The 21,468-nt window shown below is 31.4% G+C and overlaps 1 protein-coding gene across 3 annotated transcripts in view; it reads right to left on the bottom strand.

Moving 5' to 3' along the window:
* Positions 1 to 21,468, bottom strand: part of LOC145277050 (rho GTPase-activating protein 6-like) — an 840,447-nt gene that overhangs the window by 125,463 nt on the left and 693,516 nt on the right. For 2 of the 3 annotated variants that reach the window (XM_080128704.1, XM_080128705.1), the window contains one exon: positions 67 to 173. In XM_080128704.1, coding sequence (XP_079984830.1) covers positions 67 to 171 — 105 coding nt within the window. In that variant the 5' untranslated portion in view covers positions 172 to 173. Of the gene's footprint in view, positions 1 to 66; positions 1,832 to 21,468 lie in introns of those variants that run through there. The other variant, XM_080128703.1, reaches the window with a different exon arrangement.

The following is a 21,468-nucleotide window of genomic DNA, read 5'->3' as shown; positions in this document are numbered from 1 at the left end:
TTAAGATTGCAGGTCACAAACAACTACAACGTGAATAGTAATAGGGATAAAAAAGATGTTACTTACCTCTGGGCGCCATATAGATGTAGTATTGTTCGGATTCCCCTTGTATTTGTTTCTCCAGCGTTTCGATAAGATCTTATTCGATGGTGAAGACTTGGCTTTTTGCATAGCTGAGGGAGAAGAAGGAAAAAAAAGGTTTTTAAGCGATGAGCTGTTAAAATTATTCTTGCCTTTAGTTCTCTTAAACGCCAATTCGAGATCCGGTTCTGATCTACATTTCCCTGAAGTCAGAGAAACTTTTTCGATCGTCCGTTGACACGGACTCCTGGCCCTTTTTGATGGCGACGAACACATGGCCTGAAAAGACTTCTTTGACTCAGACCGTGGACACCCAGAAACAGTCGTAGGGGAAGGGGTTCGGCTGTTCGGTTGTGACAAAATAAAATCCTTTTGCGAAGTAGAAGTTCCACAGTTATTTGTGACGTAATCATAAGAAGTATTATTTATTTCCGTATTGCAGTGGCTATGATTGAGCGAGCCGTTAACTGGTCGACCGTAAGGGTCGCATTCAAATTCAGATCCCGACGCGTTGCGCGAAATATCTGGAGGGCACGTTTTTCTAAGAGGACCATAGTGTCTGATGTTCTCGTTCGGTGCCATTTGGTAGCTCCGTCTAAGTAATTTGCCCCTCACAGTACAGTTGTCTTCAGATTTAGTAGAGGTCACAGGTTGGTGGTCATTGTGATCTGGATTCTCTGAAGAAGTGCTTGTTGTGACACTTCTAAAACAGTTCCCAACAGACATTCCTTTCTTTTTGGTGGCTGATTGATACGGCCCGGATTCAATATTTCCTTTCTCATGTATAATTTTCATCTGGTCCCACTCGCCACTATCGAGGCTTCGACTATTTCGACTTATTCTGAAGCCATTCCTGCGAACGAGCAAATCTAGTCTAGAAAGTTGATTCTGTTGTAAATCCTTAGAATTGCCAACTTCGGGAAAACTCTTCTTATCCGGTTTAACATTGTTATCGGCCAACACAGTGCAACTGCCGTAATTCATAGAACTATGTAGACGACCGGAATAAGTTTGGTCGAATTCTTCCACAGAGAATTGTTTTTCAGAGCAATTTCTATGATTGGCCAAAACATCGCCATGATAGGAATTGTGCCCGTAATACCGAGAAATGAATTTGGAAACTGGATTGCGAAGAATTACTCCATCCCAATCATTCTTGTCAATTGGATTCGTAACAATGACCCGCGGAACCTCATGTCTTGATGACTTCGAAAGTTTACGACTGTTACTGTTGTTGTTGTAATCAGTATAATGTTGCTGAGAGATGCCTCGGTAAATCACAGGCTCCGACTTGCTTAAAAACTGGTACCGTTTTGCATCTTTAATATCGTCATCTTCCCGGAGCGTTTGGAGCTGTCGTTTTGTCTTTGCGCTTTGGTCGCCTTTGGTATTCTGAAGAATAAACTGTTTAGTTTGTGTGTCTGGTGTATCTTTTAATGTCCGTTCGTTTTTGGCCCGGTTGACCGACGCATCCAGCGAGGAAAGGTCATTTGTTGCAATATCAGTCGAGTTTAAAAACAAAGTTTTTGCACTGAAGGGTGCATACGGCTTGTCGAGTAATTCCTCTTCGTCTACAGTCATACTCGACAGTTTATTTGCTGCGGTAAACATTAAAGTTCTTTTATAATAATGATAATAATGATAATAATAATAATAATAATAATAATAATAATAATAATAATAATAATACGTTAGTGCTTTCTGGTGTTAGTTTTCTAAATGACACCACCAAAATTTAATAATATATATTTTTTAAAAATCATGAATGAAATTTAAAAAAAAATCGATTTTTAGTATTATCCGCACCAGATACATATATTAGAGTAGGAATCGAAACAAAAATTATTGATATCATCAATATTAATTATAATATAGATGTTGTTAAATTTAATATCGCGCCTGTTCTAACTTCAGAATAGATTTAACGCTGGCATCGGTCAGTGTGACGATAAAGGCGTAACACAGATTTTCTGATAAAAACAAGTTTTATAGATTTTTCTCCCATCGTCTTATGTCTTTAGATTAGGGTGAAAAAAGAGACAGTAAAAAACAGGTACTTTCTTCTAAACAACACATGACCAGTAATGAGCGATCGTGTTTTAAGAATTCCAATGAAATATGAAGAAATACGGCAGTGTATTGGTGGGGAGTGCAAATAATAATACGCATGGGAAACACCAACCCTGCCTCTCGTTCACACACACACACACACAAAAACACACGCACTGGCCATGTAAAGCGTTCTCTTCTATGAGAAGCTAATATTTAGGTGTGTGAAAAAAGAGGACGACAACAACACACTAACCGTCCGCATCGCATATTTGTGGTTGAATGCACAAGTGGAAAGAAAGGAATGCAACGCACTTTAGTTGTCTCGGGTTTATACTTGAATAATTTAGTTTATAAGTGCGCCGATAAATATTTAAGCTGAGGGAAGTTTTAAAATCCTTTGAATATTTATTAAATGGTGACTGGTGATTGCGAAAAAGAAAGTCGCCAAACATTTACGCTTTACGTCCTGTAAGAATTGTCTTGGTGATATTTTCTTTTGAATTAGAGACAATAAATAAAAACCGATTTGTATGTTTGTTCCATTTTCATCGATGCTGCTGTTATTTTTGCATACTTATACTTACGTATTATATAACGTATTAGATATAAGCATAACCAGATAACAATTCGTATCGCATTGGACCTTTGCGCGAAGATTGGTTTAATTTCATTTGAAACGTAAACTCCAGAAAAGATATTCATATTCGTGTTTGTAAGGTGATCCAATTATGAACACGAGAATTCTTTCGAACGTGTATTTTGCTCCGTTTCTGATATTGCAGATTAATTTTTTTTATCACGCTTGTCCTCTTCCGTCCTTTTTAACATATTTTTCTTGTTTTTCAGAATGTGTAATCGAAATCCAAGCTATCTGCTTAAACGAGTAGAATACGAACGTAAAGACCAGTGATAAAAAAAAAGTTATGTTATCAACTTTCCAGATATGACACTTTTTTTTTTTTTTTTGTAAATGACCTTTTTTACTTGCTTGATTATCAAAATATTTTCTGTGTTTTTATGTGTTTGCGTCCATTTCTTCGAAATACAACTTTTTGTTTTTAATATTTCGATTTTGTTATTTTTTAAAACCCGTTTTTCTTGTATAACTCTTTTCTTTCTTTCTTTCTTTTTTATTTGTTTTTTTGTTTGTTTTTATTTGTTTGCTTGCTGGATGCGCTAAACAATACAGCTTTTTTCAATTCAAAATTAATTTCAACAGTTTCAGTTTAGTTTGGCACAAGGCCATGCTCCCCAAGCCCTTACGGAAACAAACGTGTAACAATACTAATTTTATAGTGCATATTATACTTTGTTAAGTCGATCAAAGTAATTGTTTTTATGAAATACTTTTATAAAATAGTTCGTTTAATAATAAATATTTCATCTTTTTTTTCAGTTTATCACCGTAAAAAAACACCAAAGGTCAGGAATAACAACTGTTCGATATTCGATCGATTCAGTAGGAATCGAACTGATAACGATAAAAAATGGATTCGTTTTCCTTCCAAACAAACAAAAACAATATTAAACAATGAAAAGTTAATCAAAGTGTCATTTTTTTAATAGTAAAATCCGTGATTGTTTTTTTTATGAAATAATCGATGTCATTCTAATAGTAGTAGTAGTAGTAGTAGTAGTATGTGTAGTAGTAGTAGTAGTAGTAGTAGTTGAAGAGAAAAGTACGGAAAGCAAAAAAATTTTGTTTACTATTTTTCTCACGTATTTTTTTTTCTATCCTAGCATGACGACGCGACTAATATCCTTTTTTAATGTGCTTTCTTTGTAAACAGTTTTTGAGGAAGTTGCCTTGAATTGTCCAAAAAATCGTAGTAAAAGTCGTCATAATAGTAGTCCTTGTGGAAAGATTAATGCTTGAAAGAAACAAAAAGAGAAAACGATGTGCTTGGCCACAGTTTTTGCTCGGGTGTTTTACTCACACTGCGGCAACACTGTAAAGACACCTGAACAGCGCAAGTGAACTTTTTAACAGAAAGAACAATCTCTTTTTTTTCTCCTTTCTACGGACAGGCTTCACTAAATGAGTTGATAATACGAGAATGCCAACCCACGTGGGCCACCCGAAGGAGACTAAACAATACCTTCACCCGATCCACCTAATAAACGCGGACGACGACTAAACAATTTCTCATTGGCCTGACAGGTGTAGGTGGACTAGCAGTGAATCGAGCAGTCGCAAGTCCACTGCAGGGGTACGGGTGGCAGCACAGTGGAGCGCTGCGCACACACGTACATACACACACATACACACATATATATCTTTGTGCATGAGTGTGTGTAAGAATATAGGTATGTTAAGTAAAATATGACGAAGTTCTCGCATGCCGACGATGTAGTAATAACTATGTGGACTTATCTACTATCAAAACTCTTGACTCCTTAATAACGACTACGATAGTCGCAGCACTTATAGTTCATAGTGAGAAATTCGGTTAATGCAGGGGTGATTAAACTATGGCCCGGGGGATGCATTCGGCCCTTAAAATTTATATGTAAGACCTGTCTGCAATCTATTGAAAATTTTCGATGAACTTAAACAGTTTCTATTAAAACTTGTTAAAAGCTTGTATACCAGGAGATATAATCTATATTGTAGTTGGAGATTTTTTGCGTACATTTGGCACTTATAGGCTTCAAAAACATCCGACAGAATTAAATGAAATTCTACTACTACTACTGATAATAATAATAATAATAATAATAATAATAATAATAATAATAATAATAATAATAATAATAATAATAGTATAGAGTTATAGCATTATAAATTATAAGTATAAATTCCAGAAAATGTTGCATGAAGGAACCTTGGAATGTCATGTATGTAATTTTTATGTAATTATCATCCGCCATGTTAGATACAATGTTAGGTGTGTGTTTTGAAGAAAGTTTTACTGTGGAATGAACTTGACACGCCCAGGGTTTTAACCCACATGTATGATAAATTAGATCAAATGATGCAACTATGATTCTTTTGGTATCGACAATTACTAAAATGTAATTAACGTCTCAGTTTTTACTTGCTTTTGTTTGTTTCCTTATTTGTTTCCTTGTTCAGTGGATTAATTAATTAATAATTACCTTAACAAAATTACCAACTCAAACGCAAGCATTAAAAAGACAAAAGTAGCGCAATACAGAAGGTAATGTCGGAAATAAGTTACAACTTTTATATATATACTAGCGAGGGGTACCCGGCGTTGCCCAGGTGTTTGGAGGTGTGTGTGTGGGGGGGGGGGTAAAAAAAGTAAGTATGCGGATCGAACCCGTACCGTTGAGGCAAAGTTGTAAAAAAAAAAAGTGCGACGTTAACCATTGCCCCACCGCGACATGCTTACGGAAACACGTTTGAATTTATTTAATTACTTGGATTTAGCAGGTGCTCGTTTTAATGAGTTAATTAGGTCAAGTTTGACTGCGGGATTTCATTTACTGCTGAACGCTTTTTTTCCCTCCAAGATGTTATAGGAAAAAGACTAACCTACATGAGGCGAGCGACAAATATTGAATATTAATCTTCCCGAAATCGAGCAACTTAAATAGACAGGCGAGCTTCGTTGTTAACTGTGAGATATTACGATTTATATGTGATATAAAAAATTTTTAAAAGTTGTGAAGCGAGCGACCGCTTCTCTGAAAGAATCCTTTTGTAGACACACAGAAAAAGCGAACACACATACATACATACATTTTCGCTTTTATATTTATAGATGTAAATTTTGTAAATGTATGTTTTATATAAGTACAATTATTAAATACATATGTTTAATATATGTATATACTGTATATTAGAATTGAAATGTATATGAATTATATATTTCAATTAATACATATGTTTTATGCATTTCATTTTTTAAATCAATGTATATAATATATTTCAATTTTCAAACGTATATCTTTCATATATTTACATTTCTTTAAAGATATATATTTTACATATTTTAATGTACAAATGAGCACATCTTATAGATTTCAACTTGTTAAATGCTTTAACTTTTTAAATTTTTAAAATAGAAATGTTTATATTCGCATCAACATATATTTTAAATGCTTCCTATTTTCCCAGATTCTGATGTGATAGCACCAGATGCGCCAATATATTAAGGAGAGTTCACTTTACAGCTTAATAGCAGCTTGATATTGTCAGTCTGATATCATAACCACTAACCCAATATATGCGTAAAAATTCTTGTATAGAGTGGTATACTGTGGTCAAAGTCCGAGTTTGTTGAATAAATCCACATTATAGGTAGATTCCAATTTGTAATAAGGAATTTTTGGTCCCCAGTGATAATGTTCTGAATGAAATTTACACAAAAAAACCCCTATAAATTCGATTTGCTCTATCAGGTACATTGAGCTCGTCTCTTTTTGGCTGGGATTATCTTATATAATGTTACCCCCCCCAAAAAAAAAATATTCTGTAAGACTCGATACCACACGATTAATTAATCTGTGTTCCTATTCATCTTCGGATTCTGACAAACACAAAAAAAAAAAAAAAAAAAAAAATATATATTTGTTGTCATCGACATACAGTTCTGTTTCGTTGTATCACAACTCATCAGTGCTGCTAGACTAGCATCGCTCCCTAGCCAAGGATTGAACCTAGAACCGTCGTGTTGACAGTCGGCAGTTCTCCCACTCAATCATAACGGCGACGCCCGTAAATAACTCGTCGGAATGTCTATTTAAATGGACACCCGCCACCACTTTTATAGTGCTCAAATCGCCTGTTTGTAAACAAACAAACAACGAGCTTCGCATTTTTCAGCCAATTAAGTAGCGGGTTATTTACGACAGTGCTCTACCTAAAGAGGGGGTGCTTATATATATATATATATATATATATATATATATATATATATATATATATAAAGTGACCTTGTCTGTGTGTGTACGGAAGGTCTCTATCAAACTCCTCTGTCAATGTTTGATCTATCGACTTGAAACTTGATATAAAGGGGATTTAGACTCGTAGAAAAGTATCCGATTTGTTTTTTTTTTGCCAGTAAAAATTGCTGCTTGGAAAGTTGACTAAACCTGTAATTTCTGAGCAAGTAAATGTACACACATCTTTTACAAGGATTTCTATGCATATCGACATAATAAAGACAGTTACAGATAATCCTGGTGACCTCTATATTTTAGTTTCGATTCTAGTTGATAGGAGTCAAGTAATTTTATTAAAATTTTGGAAACCGCTAGTATATATTTGATACAATATTATAATCAATAGAGAATTTGCTCTGTAGTAATAAATACGAGATCTGCATCTGCTAGTATATATATATATATATATATATATATATATATATATATATATATATATATATATATATATATATATATGAATAAAATATCGCCAACACACAGACATTTTTGCAATATTTATTAATTTATATTTAATACTTATTGTTAAAAGTTCATTACAATCGAAGTTTTTTTTTTCGTTTTTATCAACTCTATGACTTGTTTTGCATAAACTAAAATAAAGACAGTTAAACACGCGTACGTCTAGCAGCTGTGTTTTAAATTAATAATCATCAATTAGCTTTCGTGTTTGACCCATGCAAAAACATCTATGAATGTTGTTGCTCGGGATTGAATGTTTCAAACTCTCATACTTTTATTGTCATCGAAATCGAATTCCTGCTCTAGCTGGGGACCCATCGCGGTGCACCGCGAGGAACCCTCACATGCCTTCTCACACAGACTTAATCAACAATACATTCTAGTCCACATTGCACTGTAAAGAACCTATTGTAGATTTTATAAAACTATTTTTTTTATATATAATGGCTTGCAAAAGTCAAGTATCGTGCTTCAATTGTGTTTTAAAGAGACCCATTCATTTCAAACGCGCTCCTGTCATATAAAAATCCTACAGCTGATTTTATATATCAGGCCTTTCGGCTTGTGTGGTAATAAAACTTGTCAAATGCACTTGTGATGTTAGGCTGTATAAGGCGTTCACTTTGGTCTAAATCGTCTGTTCATGCTTTCATCGGATTATTTCAATCGATTATCGATATTTAAGAAAGACATTCTGATACAGAACCTATCTAAGAACACTGCCATGCACATAAAGTACTTTCGTGTGAAATTTCATAAAAATCGATCGAGCCGCACTCGAGTTCATAGGGAACTCACCCACACATACACACATAATTGCTCTTATACAATAGTAAAGATAGCCACCCCTAATATGATACACGTGGGGATGCAAATAGTAATTTATTTCTCTAAATAGATTTGATTTTATTTGTTTAATTGTTTGTTATTAAAACAAGACTATTTTAGTGATCGAATGATTGAATGATTGAATGATTGAATGATTGAATGATCGAATGATCGAATGATTGAATGATTGAATGATCGAATGATTGAATGGATGAAGTAATTAATGCGTTTTGATACTCATTTCATGTGACCTCAAAACATGTCTGTAATTTGTAAAATAAAAAAAAAATGATGGGTGGTTTACAGCGTCCGAATCCCAGACTACATGGGATTATACACTTGTCAGCATCATGCCCTAAGTTAATTGACCGATTTTAAATGTTTTCCGGTCCAATTTGGGCTCCAAATCCGCCTCTAATTATAGGGTTTCTCGTCTAGGACGATATGAGGGATTTCCTTGTTTAGAAGAAAATAAGTTAGATTAGGTGCAAAAACTAAACAAACAAGAATAAAAAATAAACAAGAAGCAAAAAAAAAAAAAAACAAAAAAACAAAAAACAAATATTAACTTAAAACGAAAGAAAATAACATTTTTTGCTTCTTTAAATTTAAGAAAAACGAAAAAATACAAAGGATAAACGAAGAAAACTAAAATAAAACAAACAACAAAATAAAAAAATTAATAAAAACGAAAACAACGTCAAAGGCGTAATCATTTTACATTTGCAAATGTATCCATTTTTGTAAGAGACCATTAAATAAAAGCGGATGTTCGTATACTTTCCAATGCGATACACCATAACAAATATGACATTGTATGGGACTATGATATTGGCAATGATACCAAGTACGTCGGCGGACATGCGCAGAATGTCGACGTAATAAAAAATGTCAAACACGTTGACGATGAGGTGAAATTGAATAGGAGTGAAAATAGAAATTATAGAAAAAGAAAACTAAAATACGCAAAAAATTTATCGAATGTTGGGAGGTTAAAAATATATAAAACGTTGATTAAACATCGGTTTAAAACTAAGTCGATTAAAAATCTGAGTTTAAAATCAACACGTCCATAACGAAATGCTGGTATATGTCGCTGGTTTTGTTTAAATGCATAATAAATCGGCAGGATAGTGTTGTCGTTGTATGTCCAATGTATATATTAGTCTTATGTTAATTTTGAGAGTTATATTCTCTTAGGGGTCATTTGAACTTATATACAACATTGGTTTGCTCTAATGTTTTATAGCCGGGGAGAAATTATTTTTAACCACGAGGTTTTGAGTTCTAAATTTATTATGTTAAATAATAAATATAATTCTGAAGTTTCTACCAACAGGAGTTCAGTATTCATGGACGGTGCTCTTAATTGCCTTTTCTTCAACTCTAAAATTAAGTTGAATTCGGTTTTAGTAAAATACATTAATAGAGTTGGCATTATGGTGCTGGCTAATATTATTCTTACGGTTTTGTAGGGATTGTAGCGTTAGTTTTATTTGTTCATAAACAATATAGTTGGGAAAGTGATTATTAATAAGTACCTGCTTTATATTTTTTTTATTTCAATGCTTTTCTAGTGGATGAAATTAGTTTTGCGCGATTTAATAAGTTTTTAATTATAGCTATCTTGTACCGTTGTGGGCACTAGCTCTTGGGTCTGGAATGTATTCTGATTGTTTATTTTTGTATACGGATGTGTTGAAGGTATTATTGGCCGTATCAATAATGACGTCAAGGAATAGAATTTCTTTGTTATTATTCAATTTTTCTGTGATTGAATGTTTTGAAAGAGGTCTTGTAGTTTTTAGACCAGCATTTATTAAAAGAACATAACTGTTTCCCTCCAATCTTAGACAAATCCTTAATGATAATACAAAAATTCTACGACACAAAAACAATTTAAAACTTTAAAATTCTCGAGGCATCCTACAATTATTAATATCGCATTCGAGAAGATCAACAATATATTAAAGTGTCTGGTGTAGTGCATAAACGAGGCGCTTTGCTAATATTTTCCCATGGACATGTTGGTTTTAATCGAATTTTAATCAACTTTTTATATAATTTTAACCTTCCATCACGCAATATAATTTATTGTATATTTTACTTTTCATTTTTCTACTTTCCATTTTTGCTTTTATTTACTTTCTACCCATAAATTCCATGAATGCCACTCGAAGATTATTAGCAGTTGAATCGAAAGTGCTCGTGATAACCGTGAAACTGTCATTAATATTTTTGATATTGATATAAAAAAGATTATATGGAAAATCGACCCCCCAAAGATATAATCATGAAGCAATGTATCTCTGCTGAATTTAAAAATGTCTCTTGAAATATATATATATATATATATATATTTATATGTATATATATATATACATATATATATATATATACATATATATATATATATATATATATATATATATATATATATATATATATATATATATATATATATATATATATATATACAATTAACTCGCATTTAGGTAAAAATGCACTTTCGTAAATAATTGAATTTATTCAAAAACGTATCGCAAAAACAAAAACAAATAACATCTCTCTCTTTCTCTCTCCCCCCTCTCTCGTTCTCTCCCTCTCTCTCTCTATATATATATATATATATGTATATGACGTCACCACATATATAATTTGGCGCTCTAGGGGACTAGCAGTAAATTAATCGATTTATAAAGAGATAAGGCAAAGCATAGGAGGGGTACACCTCCTAGAGTTGAAAAGAACCATACCTCAGCCCGACAGACGCAAGGCAACTCTAGTGGATAAAATCCTGTTTGAAAACTTTAAAAATTATGAAGGCATCACATGACTGTACTTATACTCAGGTCCATTCTAACACGTGATAGTTCCTGTCAGGATCGCATCTATTGGATAAATAGGACCTGTCATGTGTAAGACAAAATCTCACATCCGTTTACGTCCTGAATAACGAGATAAATAGTACAGCATTAATAAAAATGTGAAAATCTTACCAACTTGAAGCATAAAAATTATTACCAAAAACAATTTTATTGGCAAAAATTATTGAAAACATCTTTAAGAAATTTGAAATAAAAAATTTTTTTTTACAAGAACTTTTGACAATTTTATGATACTATAACGTTCATGTTCTTATAAAAAGATGTTCTCCATTAAATGAAAGTCGATCTTAGATGATTATCTAAGAAAGGCGACTCCTCAAGGGGAGAACCGTGCATCTCGGCCGAGGAGGAATAGATATTCATGGTTTATTGGTTTTGAAAATAGAGAAGCTTAGAAGTTTTAAAAGTAACAAATCATCTTGCAACAAATTCGAATACACCCATTTCCATAGAACCCCATTTACTGAGGGATGTTGGCAACCTTTACGTGATCCATCCCGATATTAAAAACAGAATCAAATCGATGAAAATAATTTGATTCATACGATTTTACTTTCTTCAATCTTCACCTTTACTTATATATAAAATAATTCTTGCGTGTATGTTTGTGCATGTGTGCCTGTGCGTCCTTTCACTATGGACTCCGAAACAGCTGGGCTGATCTTTTGGTAATTTCACATAAATGTACTTTACATATGTGGGAGTTTTCTTAGATTTTATCGTAGAATACTCCCGATGAGTATCGAAAATCGATAACCGAAAAAGAAATCCGATTACAGAAGGAACATTTCGATTTTGACCAACGTTAACAAAATTACGCAGTCGAATATTACAATTGCATTTTAGAAGTTTTATCGCCGCACAGGCAAATGGTCCAGGTGTATAAAATCAACAGAAGTTGTTTTTCATAAGACAGAGGCGCATTTGAAATTAATTTTTTGTTTAGAACACAATTGAACCATGGTACTTAACTTTTGCTTTTTAAAAAATAATTCAAGCCATTATATAAACATACTTTTATAAAAGCAACAGTAAGTTCTCGACAGTGCAATGTAGACTGCAATATATTCTGGAGTAAGTCACCGCGGAAAAGCTTGTAAAGCTTCCTTCCAATGCACCGGTCCCCGACTAGGCAATCAATCGATTTGATTGAAAACTGCCTCTGAGATGGGTATATATGCTGATGACACTACACTCTATAACAGGCATGACAGGAAAACAAATGAACACATATCTAAAGAAATGGCAAAAACACTAGAGGATGACCTCCAATCTGTAGTGGAATGGGGACATAAATGGATGGTCACATTCAATGCTGCCAAGACTAAACTGGTTTCCTTCAATAACTACAAGAAACCTTCTCTGCCACCAGTAGCAATGGCCAGTGACTCCCTGTCTGAGAGTACATCTTTCAAACTGCTTGACCTAACGTTCACAGGAAACATGAGCTGGAACAATTATATTGAAAACATTGCCAGGGCCGCTGCAAAAAAGGTAGGCTATCTCTACCGTGCTAGAAAACTACTGACACCTGAAAGTATCCTGTATCTCTATAAGGCCACTATTCGCCCATGTATGGAGTATTGTTGTCACATCTGGGCTGGTGCGTCTACTACTAGTCTCTCGCTCCTAGACAAGGTTAAAAAAAGAGAGTCGCCAATCTGATAGGCGCTGAACTGGCATCTAAGCTTCAGCCTCTGTCCCATCGACGAAACCTTGCATCCCTCTGCCTGTTCTACAAGTATTTTAATGGTTAATGCTCTGACAAACTGCAGACACTTGTGCCCCCAAGACGCAGAAATCTTCGACAAACCCGACAGGCAGCTAAATCTCACCCCCACACAGTAGAGATCCCTAGATGTAAAAGATCTTTCTACTCCAGTAGTTTCTTCCCCAGAGCCACTAGACTCTGGAATTGCATTCCAGGATCCTGCTTCCCTAACTGTACTGACATGCAGAAGTTCAAGTGCCACGTGAACCGACATCTTGCTGCCCAAATCCCTACATAGTGCCCCAGTAGTTGCTGACCCTGATAGTAGCCCCCTACACCAAAGTGGCAATGTGCCTTGTTTGGGGTGAAAATGTAAAAAAAAAATAAATAAATAAAATAAAAAAAATAGTCGATTTCACCGATTTAGATGACAAAAAAAAAAAAGAAAAAAGAAGTGTGAAACATTCGTGGATTCTCATTCAATCCCGGGCAACGTGGAATCTCCGTGCTAGTGGGGAATAAAGCAAGAAAGAATTGTGTTATTGAAGTTTTCTTTCTTCTTAAGCAACATCACAACCAAGGTTTACCATACGGTTTAATTTATAGTCAAAGGTCGTATATATAGATTTATATCTTTGCCAAGAACATTAGTGAAGGCGATGCAATGGCCCTAACAGAACTTGACCCCTGAACTCCTTGCCCACAACTAGTGTCTATAACCACTACACTATGCTTCTTCTCCCTCCAAACTTCCTAGTCCGTACCCTCGCATAAATCCAACAATTTCAATATTAAAAGGTATTTTTCTCTAAACGAAAAGCGCATCATTTTTTGCTTAATATTATTTTATTTAAAAACATCTCATTCTTTAATGGCTTTTTATTTCATACACATGCTCTTCTTTGATTGGCCACTCTTAATAAACTCGTTAAATTCATTAGTTATCACTCTTGAATACCTTTAACCTGGTATATATATATATATATATATATATATATATATATATATATATATATATATGTATATATATATCTATAAAAGTGAACGTGTCCGTCTGTCTGTCTGTCTGTCTGTTTGTGTGTCTGTGTGTCTGTGTGTCTGTGTGTCTGTCTGTCTGTGTACATTTCCCTACGCAATAACTCTGTCAATTTTTAGTCTATAGACTCGAAATTTGAAATACCGGGTACTGAGATTTGGGAAAATCGATGTGACGGGTGTCAGCCAGAAATTTGGCTGTTAAGGGGTCAAATTTCAACGATTTGACCTTTAAGAACTCTACCAAACTCCTCCGACAATTTTGGGTCTAGACACTTGAAATTTTAGATTTAGGTTCCTTGAACATGGATCTAACTTAATAAAGTGATTTGAGCCCGAAACCATAAATTTTAAGGGGTCATAATAGGGGTCAAAGTTTTAAAAAATTAACCATTTTTTTGTTTTTTTGCTTTTTTTGCACAGCATACACCTCCAAACACCCGAGCAACGCCGGGCACCCCTGCTAGTATATATATATATATATATATATATATATATATATATATATATATATATATATATATATAGAGAGAGAGAGAGAGAGAGAGGGAGAGAGAGAGAGAAAGTGAAAGAGACAGAGTGATAGAGAGAGTGAGAAAATAGAATTTGAATTTAAATCACCTTTGGAGGTCGTTGGAGTTCCCAACCGTTTGAATTTCATTTACTATTATTCCCACGAGGGATAATAGAATTTGGAATAAATCAATTATTTCCCAATTCCCGCCCAAATAAAGATATTAGATTCATAGCACAGTTTCAGCGATATTAACACGAATAAATGCCTTCATTAATGTATCGCTCAATGTTTTGTTATGTATGATGAATGCACCCGAACTCAGGGAAAAGAAAACAATGGGATTATAGCAAATACTCTCGGGAATGCTTCTCCGAGATTTCCGGCGCTTTCCAAACGAGAGTTGTAAATTAACGAAACGGAAAACTAATCAGCGTACAACTAATCGAACAGATATCAATTGGTTGATTTGTTTGTATAAAGTTAAACATTTTTAATAACGACAAACATACGCTAGAATTATATTATTTGGATTATTCGGACAATTTGAGTGTTATTCTTACAGCTTTTAGGCCGATGTAACCTGCGACCTTCTTTAGGTGTATCTTCTTGAACTCGAGAGTCTTTCCACAAGGATCCGTGACGTATCGAATGAAGTACTCAGTAACATTCAGGCCTAAGTGACAGTATTCTGGAGGTTGAAGGTTCGATCTTCAGTGCGGGCGATACTAGGAATATAATTTCGAATTGCTTAAACATTCTACTCGGTCGTTGCCGATGGAACAAGAACAAACTAACCCCGTGGATTAAGCAAAAGGGCACCGTTCGAAATTCTGTGCAGATTCCTGAGTTTTGAAACAAAGATTCCAGAGTTCGAAACAAAGATTCCAAAATTTGACGGATACACCTGAAGATTGCCGGTGATTACATCGGCAAAATCGTTGTGAGAATAACACTCAAGATGAAAACAGAAATGCACAACACATGAAAAGGCCATTCCCATTGTTCATACAATCTGACATAATAAAACCCTACGCCAGTAAGTAAAGATGAATTTAACTGATGTGAATTTTGATGAGGGTCACATTTAGTGGACTTAACTGCAAACAGAATTGTACCCAGTGACGTATAATGTGAGTGAAGCGGGAGAGGAGGTCAGGCCGAAATTCTTTAGTTAATACATAGTCGAACGATCACGCAAACGCGCATGTATCAAGACTAGATTTTATTTTTTGATTGCTCTTACGTTTTTATTTTTGGTTTCTTCATATATTATTTCGATACGATTTTACATATTCAATAATTTCATACATTTGATGAGACTTATACGAAATTAAAATATTTAATTACACTTCTAGTTTTACACTATAAGTCTATTACAAAAACTATCTTCTATAACTACATTTATATTGCAATTTAGACACACACACAATATATATATATTTATAATTTATATTTATATATATATATATATATATATGTATGTATATGCATATGTATATATATATATATGTATGTGTAAGTGTGTGCATCTGGATGTATGTGTATTTGCATATATGTTTATATATGTATATATGCGTGTATTTTTACGTATCTGTGTATGTGTGCATATATATATATGTGTTTGTTTATATATATATATATATGTATATGTATATATATATATATATATATATATATATATATATATATATATGTATGTGTAATCACGCATGTGCTTTTCCCCCATTTACGTATGTGCATTTGCTGTACATATTTATGCGTGTGCTTGTATTTGTGTGTTACTTATTAAAAATGTTTTTTTCTATTATTTAAGTTACTTACTTAAGCTTTCACCTATTTTATTTTATTTCATTAAAATAAACCTGTAACGTATAATTTCTACCTGCCCGGCTAATTTATTTATATATATATTATATTTAATTATATATATCATTACACTATCAAAATAAACCTGTAAAGTATAATTCATTAACTTATTTTTCCTTTTCTTTTTCTTTCCATTTTATAAACAATAAATATCTTTCAATCTCTCCCCGCCCGGCTAAATTACTTTAAACCCCATTTTCAACCCGTTCCTTCACTAACATTAACTCTCCAACCTGTTGCCATGGTGATCCTTTAAATTAACTGTTACTTATGCCGTTATCAATAAAAGTAGCGTCTTTTAAGTTTAAACCGTTAAAAAACACGTATATAAGAATTTACACATAATTAATATTTAATTATAAACCCCTCTCTTTTTTTAATACACTCCTACTACTTTAAACTCCAACGTCCTCTCCCCACCACTCTCCCTTCTTTTCTAACTCCCCTTTATCTACGATCTTTCCATTTTTATTTGACTTTATAACTTAGTCCATCTATGAATTCTGATGATGCTAGTTGGATTTTTCCTCTCTTTGAGGATTTTCCTCTAGCTGAAACAATTTGTAAACTCATTCTGGACTCACAGTAATAAATTTCCTATATACTGCTCTGACTACACATTGAGCACTCTAGTCCGGTTTTTTCACCACTGGTAAATAAATATCCGCTCCTCTACAGTTGAGCACTTTACAAAAAAAACTAGGAATCTACCCCATTTAAGAATGGAAAAGATCAACTTCCGACTCTCCCTCAAAAACATCCCAACGATACCAAAAAATGAATACTTTCTTATCCTAATAAGAACAATGGAGGAACTCATTAGAAAAATGCGCTGGAAGGCCTACTTCTTCCTTAAAGAAAAAGATCCTGCTAATCCAACCAACCACTACGGATTTACCAACAAAAACACAGCTCCATAATAGAACAATTGGCCGCTTTTGAAACGGATCTAACAGATATTATTAACTACATTTCTTTCCGTAAACAAAAAAAATCCTTTCCAACTCCACATGGACAAAATAATTAAAGATATAGATAAATCTAAGCAAATATACCTCAAGGCTGATAAATCACAAAATTTCTACAAAGTCTCCAAACAAAAATACTTAAAACTTCTAAATGATAATCTCACCTCAACATACAAAAAATCAAATATTGACTTAATCAAAGACATTAATATAGATAGTAAAATAATCACAGATACTTTAAACCTAAGCAACAGGGTAGCTAAGCTAGATACTAAAAATGCATACCTCCTCATAAAAGACCATAAAGAACACTTCCGTACCAGACCACAAACCAGGCTTATCAACCCCACCAGACCCGAAATTGGCAGAATCAGCAAAACAATTCTTGAAAGAATCAATAAACAAATCAAAAATAAATTCAACCTAACCCAGTGGATTAACACAGAAGACACCATTAATTGGTTCAAAAGAATACCTAACAAGAACAAGGCTGCATTTATTCAATTTGACATAGTTAATTACTACCCTTCTATTTCTAAACACCTTTTTGACACTGTCTTGGATTTTGCTTCTACCTTCTCCGATGTTCAACCATTTGAAACTGACATCATTCTGAAATGCCGTAAAACTGTCCTACTAAGCCAGGACTCTCAATGGACTAAAAAAAACAACCTACCTCCTTCGACCTTGCGATGGGTGCTTTTGATGCAGCTGAGGCAACTGACTTAGTAGGCCTTTTCATCCTATATAATCTCACAAAATTTATCCCCAACAACAACGTGGGACTTTACAGAGATGATGGCCTTATCACTGTTGAAAACGCAAGCGGCCCAAAGTGCGAAGGCATTAAAAAGAACATCATCAGGGAACTGAAGAATATGGATCTAAAGATTGAAGTAACTTCCAACTTAAAAACAGTAAATTTTCTAGATGTTACTTTTAACCTCCCTAATAATACTTATGAACCATACACTAAAAATAATACATACCCCCTATATATTCACCCTATGTCCAACCACCCCAAACACATTATTAAACATATCCCTAAATCAATAGAAAAAAGGCTTAGCACAAACTCATCTAACTCCAGCATTTTTAACCTACACAAACCCTTCTTTGAAAATGCTTTAAAGGAATCTGGATATTCCAACCCTAATATTACATACTTGGACCCTAATAAACCCAACAATACAAATAGGAATAACAGATCCCGCAAAGTCCTCTGGTTTAACCCTCCCTATAATAATATCATAAAAACTAAATTAGTTAAAAAAATCGTCATGCTTCTTAATCACCACTTCCCCCCTAGTAATATTCTACATAAAATTTTTAATTATATAAATATAATGATACATATAAAATCTGCAGGATATAAAATATAATAATAATATGATATCTGCATGACATAAAATATAATAATAAATATTAAATCTGCAGGATATAAAATATAATAAAAAATACTATATCTGCATGATATAAAATATAAATATAAATATGAAATATGCATGATATAAAATATAATAATAATATGAAATCTGTATGATATAAAATATAATAATGAATATGAAATATGCATGATATGAAATATAATAATAATATGAAATCTGCATGTTATAAAATATAAATATAAATATGAAATCTGCATGATATAAATTATAATAATAATTATAAAATCTGCATGATATAAAATATAATAATAAATATGAAATCTGCATGACATAAAATATAATAATAAATATTAAATCTGCATGACATAAAATATAATACTAAATATAAAATCTGCATGATATAAAATATAATGATAATATGACATCTGCATGATATGAAATATAATAATAAATATGAAATCTGCATGATATGAAATATAATAATTATATGAAATCTGCATAATATAAAATATAATAATAAATATGAAATCTGCATTATATAAAATATAATAATAAATATGAAATCTGCATGATATAAAATATAATGAAAAATACTAAATCTGCATGACATAAAATATAATAATAAATATGAAATCTGCATGATATAAAATATAATGATAAATATGAAATCTGCATGATATAAAATATAACAATAAATATGAAATCTGCATGATATAAAATATAATAATAAATATGAAATCTGCATGATATAAAATATAACAATAAATATGAAATCTGCATGATATGAAATATAATAATAATATGAAATCTGCATGATATAAAATATAATAATAAATATGAAATCTGCATGATATAAAATATCATAATTAATATGAAATCTGCATGATATAAAATATAATAATAATTATGAAACTTGCATGATATGAAATATAATAATAATATGAACTCTGCATGATATAAAATATAAAGATAGATATGAAATCTGCATGATATAAAATGTAATGATTAATATTAAATCTGAATAATATAAAATATAATAATAAATACGAAATCTGCATTATATAAAATATAATAATAAATATGAAATCTGCATGATATAAAATATAATAATAAATATGAAATCTGCATGATATAAAATATAAAGATAAATATGAAATCTGCATGATATTAAATATAAAGATAAATATGAAATCTGCATGATATAAAATATAATAATAAATATGAAATCTGCATGACATAAAATATAATAATAAATATGAAACCTGCATGATATAAAATACAATAATAAATATGAAATCTGCATGATATAAAATATAATAATAAATATGAAATCTGCATGATATAAAATATAAAGATAAATCTGAAATCTTCATGATATAAAATACAATAATAAATCTAAAATTTGCATGATATAAAATATAATAATAAATATGAAATCTGCATGATATAAAATATAAAGATAAATCTGAAATCTTCATGATATAAAATACAATAATAAATCTGAAATCTGCATGATATAAAATATAATATTAAATATGAAATCTGCATGATATAAAATATAAAGATAAATATGAAATCTGCATGATATAAAATATAATAATAAATATGAAATCTTAATGATATAAAATATAATAATAAATATGAAATCTGCATGACATAAAATATAATAATAAATATGAAACCTGCATGATATAAAATACAATAATAAATATGAAATCTGCATGATATAAAATATAACAATAAATATGAAATCTGCATGATATGAAATATAATAATAATATGAAATCTGCATGATATAAAATATAATAATAAATATGAAATCTGCATGATATAAAATATCATAATTAATATGAAATCTGCATGATATAAAATATAATAATAATTATGAAACTTGCATGATATGAAATATAATAATAATATGAACTCTGCATGATATAAAATATAAAGATAGATATGAAATCTGCATGATATAAAATGTAATGATTAATATTAAATCTGAATAATATAAAATATAATAATAAATACGAAATCTGCATTATATAAAATATAATAATAAATATGAAATCTGCATGATATAAAATATAATAATAAATATGAAATCTGCATGATATAAAATATAAAGATAAATATGAAATCTGCATGATATTAAATATAAAGATAAATATGAAATCTGCATGATATAAAATATAATAATAAATATGAAATCTGCATGACATAAAATATAATAATAAATATGAAACCTGCATGATATAAAATACAATAATAAATATGAAATCTGCATGATATAAAATATAATGATAAATATGAAATCTGCATGATATAAAATATAAAGATAAATCTGAAATCTTCATGATATAAAATACAATAATAAATCTAAAATTTGCATGATATAAAATATAATAATAAATATGAAATCTGCATGATATAAAATATAAAGATAAATCTGAAATCTTCATGATATAAAATACAATAATAAATCTGAAATCTGCATGATATAAAATATAATATTAAATATGAAATCTGCATGATATAAAATATAAAGATAAATATGAAATCTGCATGATATAAAATATAATAATAAATATGAAATCTTAATGATATAAAATATAATAATAAATATGAAATCTGCATGACATAAAATATAATAATAAATATGAAACCTGCATGATATAAAATACAATAATAAATATGAAATCTGCATGATATAAAATATAATAATAAATATGAAATCTGCATGATATAAAATATAATAATAAATATG

The sequence above is a fragment of the Euprymna scolopes genome, chromosome 5, assembly GCF_053919585.1.
Source record: "Euprymna scolopes isolate OS-2025 chromosome 5, ASM5391958v1, whole genome shotgun sequence".
In the NCBI taxonomy this organism is placed as follows: Eukaryota; Metazoa; Mollusca; class Cephalopoda; order Sepiida; family Sepiolidae; genus Euprymna; species Euprymna scolopes.
The sequence above is the reverse complement of the archived record's forward strand: the minus strand, read 5'-3'. Positions and strand labels throughout refer to the sequence as shown.